Raw genomic sequence first — 16,033 nt, forward strand, 5'->3', positions numbered from 1 at the left:
TGAAATTCTGTGTACTTTAAAAAATTAACTTCTGATTTCATTAGGTTTGCAAGTCTTTAAAAACAGATTCTTAAATTAAATGTTTACCTTGTTTGTTTTATATTTTTAAAAGAGAAAACATGTAAAGCAAAGAGTTGATGACAAATTTACATCTTGTGGCATCTCATGAACTTTACTCAGGTGGAGTGCTAGTGCTAAAATTTATTTTATTTTGAAATTTTTCTATTACATTTTCTTGAATTGCAGTTTTAACATTTCCTGCTATTTAACAGCTGTTTTAGAACGTATTTTTCCATTTTCCACTTTATTTTTTAAAAATTTTTGTGACAGTTACTTGATATATTGCTTAAATTCAAGCAATATGATTATATATATATATTTTTAAATGAATGTTAAGAATTTTTTGTAAAATTACATTGGATTATTTTTCCTAAATGCATTTTCAATTAAAAATCTTTAATGAAGTTCCTTTTAAATATAATTTTGTCAAATATATCACCCATTAATATTTTCTTTCACTTAACTTTTGCTCAACTTTTATTTGTTGATCCTTCTATTGTATTTTTAGAATATGTTTTTTGGAAAATTCTGGATTTATTAATTACAGTTTAAAAATTTCTGCCTCCTCAATCTCAGTTTTGATTCACTTTTTTTTAGTATTTTTTTTATTTTGTTCTCTTTTTCATAGCAGAGTGTTTACTCACATGTCTGGTAATCTTTATCATCTGTGCATCTTTAAAAGTGGTTTAATGAAAAGAATTCTCGGTGTTACATTTCGTCACTTCATTCAGTTTATGGCTCTGATGTCACCTCATCATGGAGGTACCCCCTATGCCCTCTAAAATATGTCCAAACCCCATTACAACATTATACCTTTTCCCTTTCTCAGCTTTACTTCTCTTCAGGGTATTTAAAGTCCCTGACATTATTTTTCTATTTCTTCCCCACATAGTAGACCCTCAAATGTGTTTGTGTATATAAATACATAAATGGTTCTGCAAATCACTTCACTACTGTAGACTTCAATTTGCTTTTTTATAAAATGAGAAATTTTCACTAGATCTGTAGGTTCCAACCTGTTATCAGGAGCATCTGGAAAATTGATGAAAAGTCAAAATCAGTTTGTGCTTTCTTGTTCTTTCAATGTTAAATAAATCCATTATGGTTCCGGGGATGTTCGTGTGTGTGTGTGCGTGTGTGTGTGTGTGTGTGTGTGTGTGTGTGTGTGTGCATTTCTGTGTGCTTGTGCATGTGTCTAATGCATATGTCTGTGTGTGCGTATATATGTAAACATTCTATCTTATCTGAGTAAACAACTATAGATTAGCATTTCTAATTCACAAATTGCATACTTCATGAAGTCTTACAGAGTTTTAAATTTTTTGTCTCCTCCATATTTATGGCATTTTTGTAGTTTTTTTATGACCTCTACTAACAATACTGAAGTAAGTTCAAAACTTATACTTTATTCATTGTAAACACAGCAGTTTATAATTTGAACAGAGTAAAACTTTAATGTATTTGAATGACTAAATTCATCTGCTAGATTCTGCAAAAGACAGAGATTTTACATGATTGTAGTTTATGGTATTTACTGACTCATTGTAGAAAATGACTTACATTGCCAGCATGAGGAAACTAGGCCTTAATTAAGTTAACTTCTAACCTAGTGACAAAGCTGTGTTGTAAAATAACATCTCATATCTTAAGATTTCTTATCTTAATGTTAAAACATTTTAAAACATTTCTTCTAAGCCATCATTTTAAACCAGAAGCCAAAGAACTCTTATTCATTAGATAAATGCCAATATGTGATGCATATTTCCAGAGCCATTTACCTTTTTATCATTGAGTAAATCATCATATTGCTATTTTGAACCAGAAGATAATTGGAGCATATTCCCCTAAGGGGAATCACCTGTGGGTTTCATCAACAGTCCAGAAAGTAAATATAAGCAAACTAAATGAGCCATATTCATAATGTAATTAAAGCTGCACCTGCTGTTTCACAGGTAAGAAAAATTTCCATATAATTTGAAGAATATTTTAGGAGATAGAACCTAAAAAATTAAGGTTAAATATGTTACTTTGTACTACACATTTTAACTACTAAACACACAGTATGAAACACTTCAATTCTTGCCTATTGCATATGTGAATAGAATGCAGTCATCAAAATCTGGTTTATGCACGCTTCTACCTAAGAATTGAAAACCAACACATCCTGAAAAACAACAAAGAAGCTATAAAAATATTACATTTTTATTTTTGTGGAGCTAAATAAGAATTTTTCAAATAGAGTATATGCTTTCATTTTCAAAATGGAAGAAGAAACACCAGTTTGAAGTATGGACAATCAGAAATTTACCTACAGAAGAAAAGAAAACATTCAACCTATTCAACTATCAGCAGCTTATAGTTGGATATGATACAAAAACAATCAAGAATTTAAAGTTTGTTTTGCTAGCCATGTAATTTAGAAGTCAATTTGGACTATTACTTATTTTTAATATTTCTCTAACCTCAATGGTTTACAAAAAATCTAACTATATCAAGAATTATGTTTTGTTTTATTTCACTGTGGATGGTGGCAGATGGGGGTGTAACGTGCAGAATGAAGCCGTGGTCTGATAGAAGGCGGTGTAAAATGGGGAAAAGTGCATGCAGTATGAGGAAGACATGGTATCACCTCTTGCTTCTGGCACTTAACTGTGAGAGCTGCTACAAAGGTGAAATAAAGTAATGTGCACACAAATCCATTCCCCTAACAAGTAAGCTTTATGTTTCAACATCGAACCGAAGATATTGGGAGTTTTCTGCCTTATATTAAAATTGCCTTTATAGATGTAACTACATTAATTTAAAAAGTAGATTCTGTATTATTAAATTCTTCAGGAATCATAGCCACTTCCTATTTATGATTCTGAATCCTTTCAATATGGGCTAGTATTGTCTTTGTCAATTCTGGTGTAACTTCTCTTTTGGTATCTAGTTAGAAATGCCAGTTTAAGAACAATGTAGCTGAAGTACGTAAGATCAAGTTAAGTGCCTTTCACTATTTTATTTACCCAAAGCAAAACTGAGCCCACTGTACTGTAGCAAATAGAATTGTGGCAAACTGTGTGTGCATTTTTCTGTATCAATAGATCACACAATTTATGAAATATTTATTTTTTAAAGATACAGAGAGAGAAAATGGACAGAAGAAAAAAATCATAATTAAGATATTGAATTCAGAATCGGTGGATTTAATCCTTATAGAATAATGCTTGAGTGTCTATTAATAATCACAAAACAAATCTATTACATGTAGGTAAAGAATGAAACGTCTGTTTCAAGGTACTGGTCACAAAGATTTTTCAATAAATTAGTTATAATATTAATTTTGTGACCCAATATCTTCTTTTGAAATGTTTAATTAACACATAAAAATTACATATATCTATAATGTACGACATATTTCACAATGCACACATGTTGTGGAATGTCTACATGAAGCTAAGTAAGACAGGCTGAGTGTCCCTTATCCAAAATTCTTGGGATTAGAAGTGTTTCAGATTTTTGATTTTTTCTAATTTTGAAATATTTGCATATATGTATCTTGGGCATGGGACCCAAGTTAAAACACAAAATTCATTTCTGTTTTATATACACATAAACTTAAGTTAATTTTATTCAATATTTTAAATAATTTTGTGCATTAAAAAAAAAGATCGTGTACATTGAACTGTCAGTACAATTCTCCTTGTGGCATAATGTCCGTGCTCCAAAAGCTTCAGATTTTTAGAATTGCAGAATTTGGATTTTTAGATTAAGGATGCTCAACCCATATATACACTATGTCACCTATTTTTTGTGGTGAGAATACTTAAAATCTCTTTTAGAAAGTTTCAAGAATAAAAATCATTATCTTTGACTATAGTTCCTATGTTTTACAATAGACCTCTTAAATCTATTCCTCTGATAATAACAGAATTTTTTTATCCATCAACCAACATGTCTCCAACTCCTCCTCAGCCCTAGCCCCACTGGTAACCAACATTCTATGCTTACTTCTATGAGTTCAATTTTCTCACTTTGTTAAAGATAATTTATCATACATATATGTGGGGCACAAAGTTGAATTTCAGTAGTTGTGTACAATGTGTGATGGTCATATCAGGAGAGTTAGCCTATTTATCATTACAATACACAATCTTTCTTTGTGTCCAGTAAGCAATTTCTTGTTATCCCATCTCCTTCTCCCCCTCCCCTTCCCTTTTTCAACTCTACTAACCACAGTTCTTTTTCCTCCTTCTAAAAATTCAACATATTACTGTGATTGTTTTTTCTTTCTTTCTCTTTATCTCTCTTTATTGTTTATTTGTTTATTTTTGAATTCAGCTCCTACTTATGAGGGAGGATATGTGGTATATCTGTTTCTGCACCTGGGTTGTTTCACTTACCCAATTTTCTCCAGACTCATCCATGTTGCTGCAAATGGCAGAATTTCATTTTTTTTTTTATGGCTGAATAGTATTCCATTTTATATATAGTCACATTTTCCTTATCCAATTAACCATCAGTGGACATCTAGGTTGGTTTCATAGCCTGGCTACTGCAAATAGAGTTGCAATAAATATAGGAAGGCTGGTATCCCTTCAACATGAAGATTTCCAATCCTCTGGATGTATCCTCAGGAGCTGGATCATATGATACTTCTATCTGTAGTTGTTTGAAGAACCTCCATGTTGTTCTCCCTAATTGCTGTAGTAATTAGCAGTCCCCAAAACAGTGCAAAAGTGTTCCCCTTTTTCCATATCATCACCAGCATTTGTTATTCATGTCTTTTTGATAACAGCCATCTAACTAGGATGAGTTGATATCTCAAAGTGATTGTGATTTGCATTTCCCTGATGATTAGTGACATTGATAATTTTTTCATACACCTGTTGGCCATTTGCATATATTCCTTTGAGAAATGTCTAACTCCTTTGCCCATTTTTTAAATTGGATTACTTGGGGTTGGGTTTGTTTTGTTTTGGTTTGGTTTGGTTTGGTTTTTTTACTCTAAAGTTTTTGAACCCTTTGTAAATTGTGGATATTAATCCTTTGTCAGATGCATAGTATAGTTTACAAATATTTTGTCTCATTCTGTAGGTTGTCTTCTCACTCTGTTAATTGTTTCCTTTGCCATGAGGAAGGTTTATAAGTTGGATATAATACTCTTTGTTTATTGTTTTCTTTTGTTTTCCCCGCTTTTGGGGTCTTATTCATAAAGTCTTTGCCCAGCCCTACATCTTGGAGTGTTTCTCCTATGTTTTCTTCTAGGAGTTCTTAAATTTCAGGTCTTATGCTTGAATCTTTACTCCATTTTGAGTTGATTTTGGTGTATGGTGAGAGGTATAAATCAAATTTTTTTCTTCTACATATGGATGTCCAGTTTTCCCAGCACTATTTATTGAAGACACTGTCCTCTTTTCATTGTATATTCTTGGTGCCCTTGTTGAAGATCAGTTGGCTGTAAATATGTGGGTTGATTTCTGAGTTCTCTATTGTGTTCCATTGGTCCAAGTCTCTTTTCTTAAGCCATCATCATGCTGTTTTGATTACTACAGATTTGTAATATAGTTTGAAGTCATTAAGTGCAATACCTCTGGCCTTACTTTTTGTGCTCAAGAATGCTTTGGCCATTTGGAGTATTTTTCTTCCACATGAATGTTAGGATTCTTGTGGAACAAATGTTCCACATTATTGTTAGGACTGTTTATACAGTCAAACTAGTATATGTACCTGCAGTATTATTCATGACAGACAAAAGGTAAAATGAGCTTAAATGTTTATTGACAGATGGATGAGCAAATTGTCGTACATGCAAACAATGGGAATATTTTACCCATAAAAAAAAGTTACTGATACATGGTACAATGTGAATGAATCTTGAAAACACTATGTTAAGTAAAAGAAGCCAGGCAGAAATGGTCATATTTAGTATGATTCCATTTATATGAACTATCCAGAATAGATAAATCAGTAGAGACAGAACAGAGATTGGTTTTAGCTAGGAGCTTAGGAGGAGGAATGGGGAAAAATTACTCAGTGGGTAGGTTGGAGTGATGGAAATATTTTGAAACTAGATTGAGGTGGTGGTTGCACAAAATTATAAACGTTGTTATTGCCACTAAATGATTCTGTTTAAAATGGCTAATTTTAAGGCATGTGAATTTTATCTCGATAAATTACTTAAAAATGAACATAAATATAATTATAGTTGCTTAATTGTTATTTAGGGTTCTATTTTTGTGAAGAGCCTAATTTTATATTTTTCCCAGATAATTTATATATATTCTGAATAATAGGTTGCATCTATTATATGTGATAACATAGTTAAATTTTTAATATAATTATGATAATTTTTGTTTCATAAAATTTCAAATTTTGTGAAGTAAGTTTGCATTTTAAAAATTACTCAACATTCAAAAAATATAATTAACAAGATTCTACTAACCTTAAGAGCTCCGATAAATATTAAAACTGTAAGTTTGCATTTTATAAATTAAAACACATTTTTGTAATGAATATAATGTAAGTAAAATTAACTTTACATATTTCCGTTATGATGTCTTTGATTATTTTTACCATAGAAATTTATGTTTTATAAAATTGAAACTCTTTGGACACCCCGTCCTCTTCCTGTTAAATTTGGTCTTGACCCTACCAAGTTATCTCCTTTACCAGAGGTAAGAATTTCCTACAATTTGTCATTCATATGCAAGTTGTCATTGATTAACTATATATTTATATATATTCATTAGCAAAATATACTGTAGTTTTGCAGACATTCTAAACCCGTTAAAATACTGAATGTCTTACTTTGCAAATTTCTTTTCTTTTCTTTTCTTTTTCAAATGTATGTTTTTGGATTCATAATGTTAATTCATTTACCTATACGTGTTCTCTAATTTTGTTAGAAATAAAAACTTATTAAGCATTTACAAATTGTTTGCATAAGTGAGTATAACTTTAATTCACCCACCACCAGAATGGGAATGTTTGCTTTACTTCATCTTCTCACCATCACTTAGTAGTCACACAGTGTTAAATTTTAATTTTTTATGTGTGTAAGAGAATATTATATCATTTTACATTTACAGTTTTTTCTGATTATTTTCAAAGTAACATATGTACATTGTCTATTAGTGCTTTCTTTTTCTGAATTGTCTTATGAATCCTTTGTCCTTTTTCAATGGATTAGTAGCCTCTTATTTATTAACTCAAGGAATGTAGAAGTGTATCTTCTATTTTCTCCAAACTATGGCTTATATTTCTATTTCATTTGTGACTATTTTTATCGAGTAGACTTTTAAAATTTTAAATTATATATTTTTTCAATATTTGTAATTTTGAGTTGTATTAAGGATTTCTTTCATGAAGAATTAAACACACGATCCTCATGTGCATGGTTTGGATAAACACAATTAATTGATGTCAGTGACCATGAATAAGTTTTGATATTTGAAGGGAGTACTAATGTCCATAGCAGAGGGGAGAGCTCTCCTGACAGGAGAAAACAAACACAGAGATATTGTGTTACAAATACAAGTATATTGTGGTAAGGGATGCTCTGTACTTGTACCATTTAGGTGCTATTTAAACATAGTACTCCCAATTTAAGAAAAACACCTTTGGTTGTACTCAGTGTTCCAGAAATATTTCTCTGTTGGAATAAAAATATAAAGGCATCCCTTAAGGAAAATAATGCCTTTTCCATAAAATCATGATCAAAAATAACAAATAAAAATAAGTGAATGAAGGAAGGAAAAAGGGATAAAAGGAACAAATGAAAGGAGAAAGGATGGAGGGAAGGAAAGGAGTGAGGAAGAAAGGAAGGAAGAGAGACACTTCATTTGAGCAGTTTTGCTTCTCTGCCTTTTATTCTTCCTAATAATTCTATGAAATTTTTTTTCCTGATACTGACAATTCTTCTGGATAATCCTTACGTTACCTATCTCAGCAGATTGTTTGTATATGTTTATCAATATCAAAAGTCACTTTCTCTAACTGATGGGATTGATGTCAACTCTTGAAACTGGAGTTTGACATACATGGATGAATCTAAGTAGTTTACAGATTATCATTTGCAGCAGAATATATTCCCTCAAGAATGACTCAAATTTCCTAGGGATTTGTGTATGTAAAAAATAAACAATAACTAACACAGGACTGTTATAAAATCCGTCCTCTAACTAGTGCTATCCAGTTGGCCCTTCCATATGTGCTGGTTCTCAGTCTTCAAATTAAACCAACTATGGATCGAAAACATCTGAAACAAAAAGCAATAGAAAAAATACAACAATAAAATAATGTAAATAAAAAGCAATACACTATAGCAACTATTTACGTAGCATTTACATTGTATTAGGTGTTATAAGTAATCTAGAGATGATTTGAAGTATATGGGAGGATGTGCATAGGTTAAGTGCAAATGATATACCATTTTATATAAGGAACTCGAACATGTATGAATTTTGGTATGGGGTGTGGGGTTCCTAAAATCCATGATCCTACAATACCAAGGGAGGACTGACTTACAGACTAGTAGTAGAAACCTTGAATTTACGTACAGGTAACTCTGACAGCTAGTTTGTATAACCATGGGACTATCGAGGAAAGATTTTTTCTATTCCTTTTAAAATTTATTCTTACATTTTGTGCTCTTAAACCTTGATGTTTGTGTTATTATAAAGATTATTTACTTTTGTTATAATTTTGATTATCTGTCTTTATGAACTATTTTAATGTTACTTCTGGATAGTTAGCTGTTATTGTACTGAATTCCCAATCAACAATAACTAATCAAATGCAAAACTGTTATGGAAAAATCATGTAACTTAAAAATTTTCAGAATAATTCTACTGATTTTCATCAGAGATTTGCAGAAGTACAAAAACATATAGACTCCCAAGAATTTAGACTTCCAAAAGTTAGAAATATGCCCACCTATGTAGGCAAAAATGGACAATGTAGTGCCAAGTATTTAAGAAAGAAATTTGAATGAAACATAAGCTGTTATATGATTACCATAGTCTATATCACCCTTCCCCAAAATTTTGATTAGTTCTATTCAGACAATCCCAATAAGACCTAATAGCACTAGAAAGTTTTTTAAAAATAGCTTATAAAATGTTATAATACAGAAAACTATGACTACATAGAATTAACCTAATTCATCATATTATACTTAAAATTATATTAAAAATTCAATTTAATTAAGATATGTTTTCCTTCAATATTTACTCCAAAGTTGTAAAATAAATATTAACATTTTCAATCTACAGGTGAGTTGTTTGTAGAAAGTCATTTTACACAATTGCTGAAAGATCTAGAATTCTGACATCCTATTCCTTTGTTCTGTTCACTGATATTCGTACCTACATGTTTGGATGTGAAAAAAAAATATTTTAGCTATGTACTTTATTTTCATGTCATTTAATATGAAAACTATTAACAGAGTACAGTGGTAAATTAGCCAGTTGGCCTGATGGTTTCATAAGCGACACGAGCTCAGCCACGGAGTGAATCCCCGTACACTCGATTCTTCAGTGACTGGCAACAACCCTCGTCCACAGACTTGTTGTTTCCTGATCTGGTGCTTGGAAATTATGCATTGTCAAGAAATAAATGTAAGGACATAGTTCATGTTACCTTGAGTCACAATATTGTTTCTTACTTTCATAATGATATGGATTGTATTTTTATAAAAATCTTCAAGTTTGTTCTATGAGATATCAACATGAAGAATGTCACTGAAGTCACCATATTTGTACTGAAGGGCTTCACAGACAATGATGAACTGCAGATCATCTTCTTCTTCCTGTTTCTAGCTATTTACCTCTTTACTCTCATGGGAAACTTAGGACTGGTTGCATTGGTTATTGGGGATTTCAGGCTTCATAACCCCATGTATTATTTTCTGAGCGTGCTCTCTTCTGTGGATGCCTGTTTTCCTTCAATTATTACCCCAAATATGTTAACAGATTTTATGTCAAAGAATAATATCATTTCATTCCCTGGATGTGCAGCACAGATGTTTTTCGCTGTCACTTTTGGAACCACAGAATGCTTTCTCTTGGCTGCAATGGCTTATGATCGCTATGTGGCCATCTACAACCCACTTCTGTATTCAGTGAGCATGTCACCCAGAGTCTACGTGCCACTCATCATTGCTTCTTATGTCGGTGGCATCTTAAATGCTACTGTACACACAGTGGCCACATTCAGCCTATCCTTCTGTGGATCCAATGAAATCAGACATTTCTTTTGTGATATTCCTCCTCTCCTCGCTATTTCTTGTTCTGACACTCACACAAACCAGCTGCTACTCTTCCTCTTTGTGGGCTCCATTGAGATCTCCACTATACTATTAGTCCTTGTCTCCTATGGTTTCATTCTGTTGGCCATTCTGAAGATGCAGTCTGCTGAAGGGAGGCAAAAAGTGTTCTCTACATGTGGCTCTCACCTAACTGGAGTAACAATTTATCACGGGACAATCCTCTTCATGTATGTGAGGCCAAGTTCCAGCTACGCTTTGGAGCATGACATGATACTTTCGATATTTTACACCACTGTGATTCCCATGCTGAATCCCGTCATCTACAGTTTGAGAAACAAAGATGTAAAAGAGGCCATCAAAAGAGTATTTGGGAAAATTTGGTGTATGGGTACAGTTTATTTTGCACATTAAACATTAAATTGAAAAATAATTAAGAGGAAAATTTATTGCCTCAGTATCAAAAGTTATTATAACACTTTTGTGTTAGTTTATTTGTTTTTCTATTTTTATCAAACATTTTAAAATAAAGATTATAGTCAATGCTCTACCTATGCTGTTTTTACACGTGTAGAGAAACTATGTCATCCATTTGCTTTTTATCAAGTTTACACATACATGCATGCACACATATTCACATATGTACATATACGTTGATAATGATGTATTAGTTTTCTAGGGCTGCCATAATAAAACACCACAAACTAGGTGGCTTAATTTTTTTTTTCTCACAGTTCTAGATACTTGAAGTTCAAGATCAAGGTGTTTGCAGGACGGATTTCTTCTGAGGCCTCCCTCCTTGCTTTGTAGATGTCTATATTCTCTTTTGTATTCACATGGTCTTTCATCTGTACATGTCTGTTTCCTGATCTTCTCTTCTAATAAAACATTAGGCATATTAGATTAAGATGACCCAAAAGTCATTAGTTTAACTTATTACCTTTTTAAAATCCCTAACTCCAAATACAGTCACATTCTAAGGTCTTAGGGGTTCCAATTATAACAAATGTATCTATATGTGTGTGTGTTTATATGTATGTGGTGTGTACACACATTTGCATGTGTGTACAAGCATTGTACTCTTTAAAATGTAAAACATTATCTTTCATGTCTATATAACTTGAATTATGTTTCCATTGTTGCAATTATGTATAACTTTATATATAAATAGCTTGATCAAATATCATCTAATCAATAACAAAACTACAGATCACATATGATCACATAAGCCTAGACCACTTTCCATGGAATCTCAGGTATGCGACTTCAGTTCAAAACAGTCTGCTCTGTCCTTAAGTGTATGCATTTGCAGTAATCTAATTATATTCAGTGGTTCAGATACCACAGAAAATGTGTTCAAATTTTTGAGGTCATTACTGTGCTAATTCATGACAGTGTATTTCTTTCTCTTCTACTGTATTATTTGCAGCACATGTTTAAAACCCATTCTTTAATTCCTTACAGAATGTAGAAACTAGACATTAGTATTTATCACGATTATTCTTAAATTCAAGAATAATAGAAGAAAAACACAATTCAGGTTAAAAAGGTACAACTGGCTGGCAGATTTGGGATTTTCTACGGGTCTGGCCCGTACTCAGTTTTGGCTCTTCTTTTTTCTTTTTTTTGATCCAACCACTCTGCGATGCTCTTACCGATGCCACAATTTCTCATTATCCAGGCCCAATAACAAAGGTGCAGTAAAGTGTTTCCACTATGCTTACATTTAGCTCTCCTTCCAACAGATCTTATTTTTATTGCAAAAGTATGTCTTCAAGGATAACTCTGCATGACATTATGTAACATAATATGACCCAGGCACACAAAGACATATGCCACATAATCTCACTCATATTTGGAATCAAAAAAAGTTGTTCTCATAAAAGTAGAGAATAACGTGGTGGATACCAGAGGCTGGGGTGGCTGGGAGGGAGGGTGTGTGGAGGCATGTTGGTCAAAGAATATATAGTTACTGTTAGACAGAAGGGATAATTTCAAAAGATGTATTGTACAGCACAGTAACTATAGGTAATGATGATATCCTGTGTTCTTCAAAGCATAATTAAAGTGGATGTTAACTATTCTCACTGCAAAATCGATGACTTATGTGAAGTAATGAATTTGTCAGTAAGCTAGATTCAACCTTTCTACAATGTACAAATATTTCCCACTTCATGCTGTACACAATAAAAACATACATTTTTATTTGTCAATTCAAAACAACTTAAAAGGATAATTTTACATGGCTGGGTCCTTCCTTTTTTCTTTTCTCCCTCCCCCCTTTCTCTCTTTTTCCATTTTCTTCTTTTTTCCTTATTTACATTTTTCCTGACTTCCTTTCTTCTTTCTTTTCTTCCTTCTTTTATGATTATTATTTTCATCATTATTATCATTATTGATTATTATTCTTGTTATTATTTACTATTTGAAAATCATTACCTTACTCCATGGCTACCATTATTCTCTAATTTCAGTTGAGTCTTTCTAAACATGGATCACAATCTGAGGATTAAGTGGGATTAGTAAACTTAAGAAGCATCTCAACAATATAAATATACAGCGTCTCTTATCACAATATATTTCTCCCACAATTTTTCTGCTTTTGTTTTATCCTGTTTGGAAGGCTCTCTCATGCTGTTCACATGGTTCCTTTCATATTTATCTCTTCTTAGTGGGAACCTCATCGATTACCTTATGATACTTTCAATTTATCTTCTTTGCATCTCTTCATGTTCCTTCTTTTCTAAATATATCCATTCCATTATTTGCTATTTTGCATAATATGCATTTTAATTTATATTTGATTTATTAACTAATGTATACAAATATTCCCTTAATGAATGGTTTTAGGTAGAAACTGTCAAAAATAATTTGTTTATTTTAATTAAGTGACACACAAGAAACAGATAATATTTTTATATAAATATTATTTTAAGATTTCCTTGCTTATTGTTTTTTCTTTAAATTTCTCTTCTTCTCTTATTGTTATTTTTTAATTTTTTTATAGCTTTCTGAACTGTATATATTTTCCAATGGACAGTGTGTTAGTGTCATCCTACATATATTAGTAGGTCAAATTTTCATTATTAATTTTTTTTCTAATTTTTTTTGACTTAGGAATGGTTTAAAAGCTTAATTTTAAATGTCTAAATAGAATAGTATAAGAAGTATTTTTTTTTACTTTTGTTATTTATTTCTAAACAAAATGAAATTTATATTGTATTTTACATTAAGTTCTGCTTTTTAGTTAACTGTTTTACTGTTATGTTTCTATGCTGCTGAAAAGAAAAAAGAATTCTTTCTTAGTTGTGGTCAAAGTTTAATACAAACTCGTCTATAAAAAAAACTTTTAGACTTTAATTTCTCTTCTTTTTTTAATGTTTTGTAGACTGTTAGCCTTTATTAGTGGTGTATTATGTTTTCCTAGTATTAGAAAGTTTCTATTTTTCTCTTCCCATCTCCTATACAAGAAATTCCATGATTTACAATATTTTTGCTACATTGTTTGCATAGATAACACTGACTTCTAACTCTTCACAGTGAATTAGATTCTGTCATTACAAAATATTCATTGTTGCTTATTTTAATGCCATCTTCTGTATTCTATCATTTGGATATTAAAATTACAACCAGTGCTGTTTCTTTTTGTATATTGCCTACATGCATTTTTGCCCATTCTTTTATTTTTCCCTTTCTGAAATACTTTGTAATATATTTGTTTTTTTAAAAAACTATACTGAGGAAAGAGGTGGAACAAGATGGCCAGGTAAAATGCTTTAGCAATTGTCTCCTCCTGCCATAACATCAATTCGACCAACTATCCATGAACAAAAATACCCTTATATTCAAAGAAACCAGGTGAGAGATCACAGGACCTTGTTGTAGCATAATAGCAAGAAAAGATGAATAGAAAAGGGAAGGAAGGACTGTTTTACCTTACCCACTTCACCCCTCTCCCAACCCCAGGCAGCATAGGAGAGAGAGAAATACTGTCTGCTTGGGAAAAGGAGAGTAAAGTGAGCATAGGACTTTGCCTTAGACCCCCAACTCTGGACTCATCACAGTAAAATCCAGTATTGAGCAGACTCCCACAGTCCTGTTTGCAGGCCAGTATATGTGGGCTGAGCATCTAGAACTGCCCTCATGCCAGGGAGGACCACACAGTTCCAGGCTTCAGGCTTGTGTGATGATCTCAGTCTTCAGTCCGCACCACCACCTGACCTATATCAGTGGCCCTGGGATCTGATCAGCTTTCAGCAGCAGTGGGGCTTCATAGGATCCTGACTTCGGATGTGTCTTAGTGTCGCACTGGACCTGGGCCTTAGGCATGCCCTAGTGTTGTACCTCCTTCTTCAGGCCCTGGACTTTTGGCAGCACCATTCCAGCCAAGTGGCTGTGGGCTTCTGGCATTCCCCAGTGCTACATGGGCCACAGGGCTTCCTTAGACAAAGCCAGTCTGTGAGACTGAAATTAGTACCTACTTCTTTAAATGCACACATGTTAATGTATAACCACAAGGACCAAGAACAATCAAGGAAACATAATGTATAAGTCTGTTTCTGGTGCTTATAAAAAAATACATGGAACTGGGTAATTTATAAGAAAATGAAATTTATTGTTTACAGTTTTTGAGGCTAGGAAGTCCAAAATGCAGGAAACACAGCTGGTGAAGGTCTTGGTTGTGGTGACTGTGATAACAGGGTATCACATTGCAAAAAAGGTGGAGCAAAGAGAGCAGAGACTAACCTCCTCCTTCATTCTCTCTTTAAAGCTCTCAAAATCACACCCATGACCACCATTATTAATACATTCACTACAGTGTGGTCCTACAATCTAATCACCTCCCCAAGGTCCAACCTTTCAATTACCATAATAGGATTTCCCACCGTCAATGGTTACAATGGAGATTAAGCTTCTAATATGTGAAATTTGGGGGCCACACTTCAATCAATCCACAGCACATGACATCGTCACATGGACAAAATAAGATACCAGTGATTGACACTAAAGAAGAGGAAATGTATGAACTCTGAAAAATTTAAGATAATGTTTTTTAGGAAACTCAGTGAACTTCAAAAAAATACAGAGAAAAAATTCAATAATATAAGAGAAACAATAAGTGACCAAAACTAGAAATTTAATAGAGAGACCTAAATTAAAATAAAGAAATCCCACAAGTAAAAAATGCAATAAACACAACAAAAAATGCAATAAAGAATATCATCAGTGGAACTGAGCAAACAGAAGATAGAATCTGTGAACTCCAATCAGGTTATTTGAAAATGCAGTCAGAGGAGAAAAAAGAAAAGAAAAAAAAAGAAGTATAAAAAGGAATAAAGAAAGCTCACAAGGTTTATGAAACAGCATCAACAGAACAAATTTTCAAGTCACAGAGGTCAAAAAGGAGAAGAAAAAGGTAAAGGGGTAGAAAGCTTACTTGAAATAGTAGCACATGAAAAATAAGTACAATGTATAATGTTGAATATGCTAATTATCCTGATTTCAACATCACATGCTGCTCTCAGGTATTGATATTCAACACTGAACCCCACAGATATGTACAATCAACTGTATTTCCATAGAAAAATAAAACAATGATATTTTACTCTCACAAAGTAAAAATAATATTCATTTGATCAAAAAAAATAGTAGCACAAAACTGTTCAATCCTGGTGAAATATGTAAATATCCAGGTACAGGAAGGTCAAAGGTCTCCAATCACAT

At 32.4% G+C, this 16,033-nt stretch overlaps 1 protein-coding gene across 1 annotated transcript; it reads left to right on the forward strand.

Moving 5' to 3' along the window:
* The first annotated feature begins 9,679 nt into the window (after window positions 1–9,679).
* Window positions 9,680–10,723, forward strand: LOC134391810 (olfactory receptor 5T2-like). The gene has a single exon (XM_063115735.1). The coding sequence runs from the start codon at window positions 9,773–9,775 to the stop codon at window positions 10,721–10,723; it is 951 nt and encodes a 316-aa protein (XP_062971805.1). The 5' UTR covers window positions 9,680–9,772.
* The last annotated feature ends 5,310 nt before the right edge of the window (window positions 10,724–16,033 follow it).

The sequence above is a fragment of the Cynocephalus volans genome, chromosome 12 (assembly GCF_027409185.1).
Source record: "Cynocephalus volans isolate mCynVol1 chromosome 12, mCynVol1.pri, whole genome shotgun sequence".
Classification (NCBI taxonomy): Eukaryota; Metazoa; Chordata; class Mammalia; order Dermoptera; family Cynocephalidae; genus Cynocephalus; species Cynocephalus volans.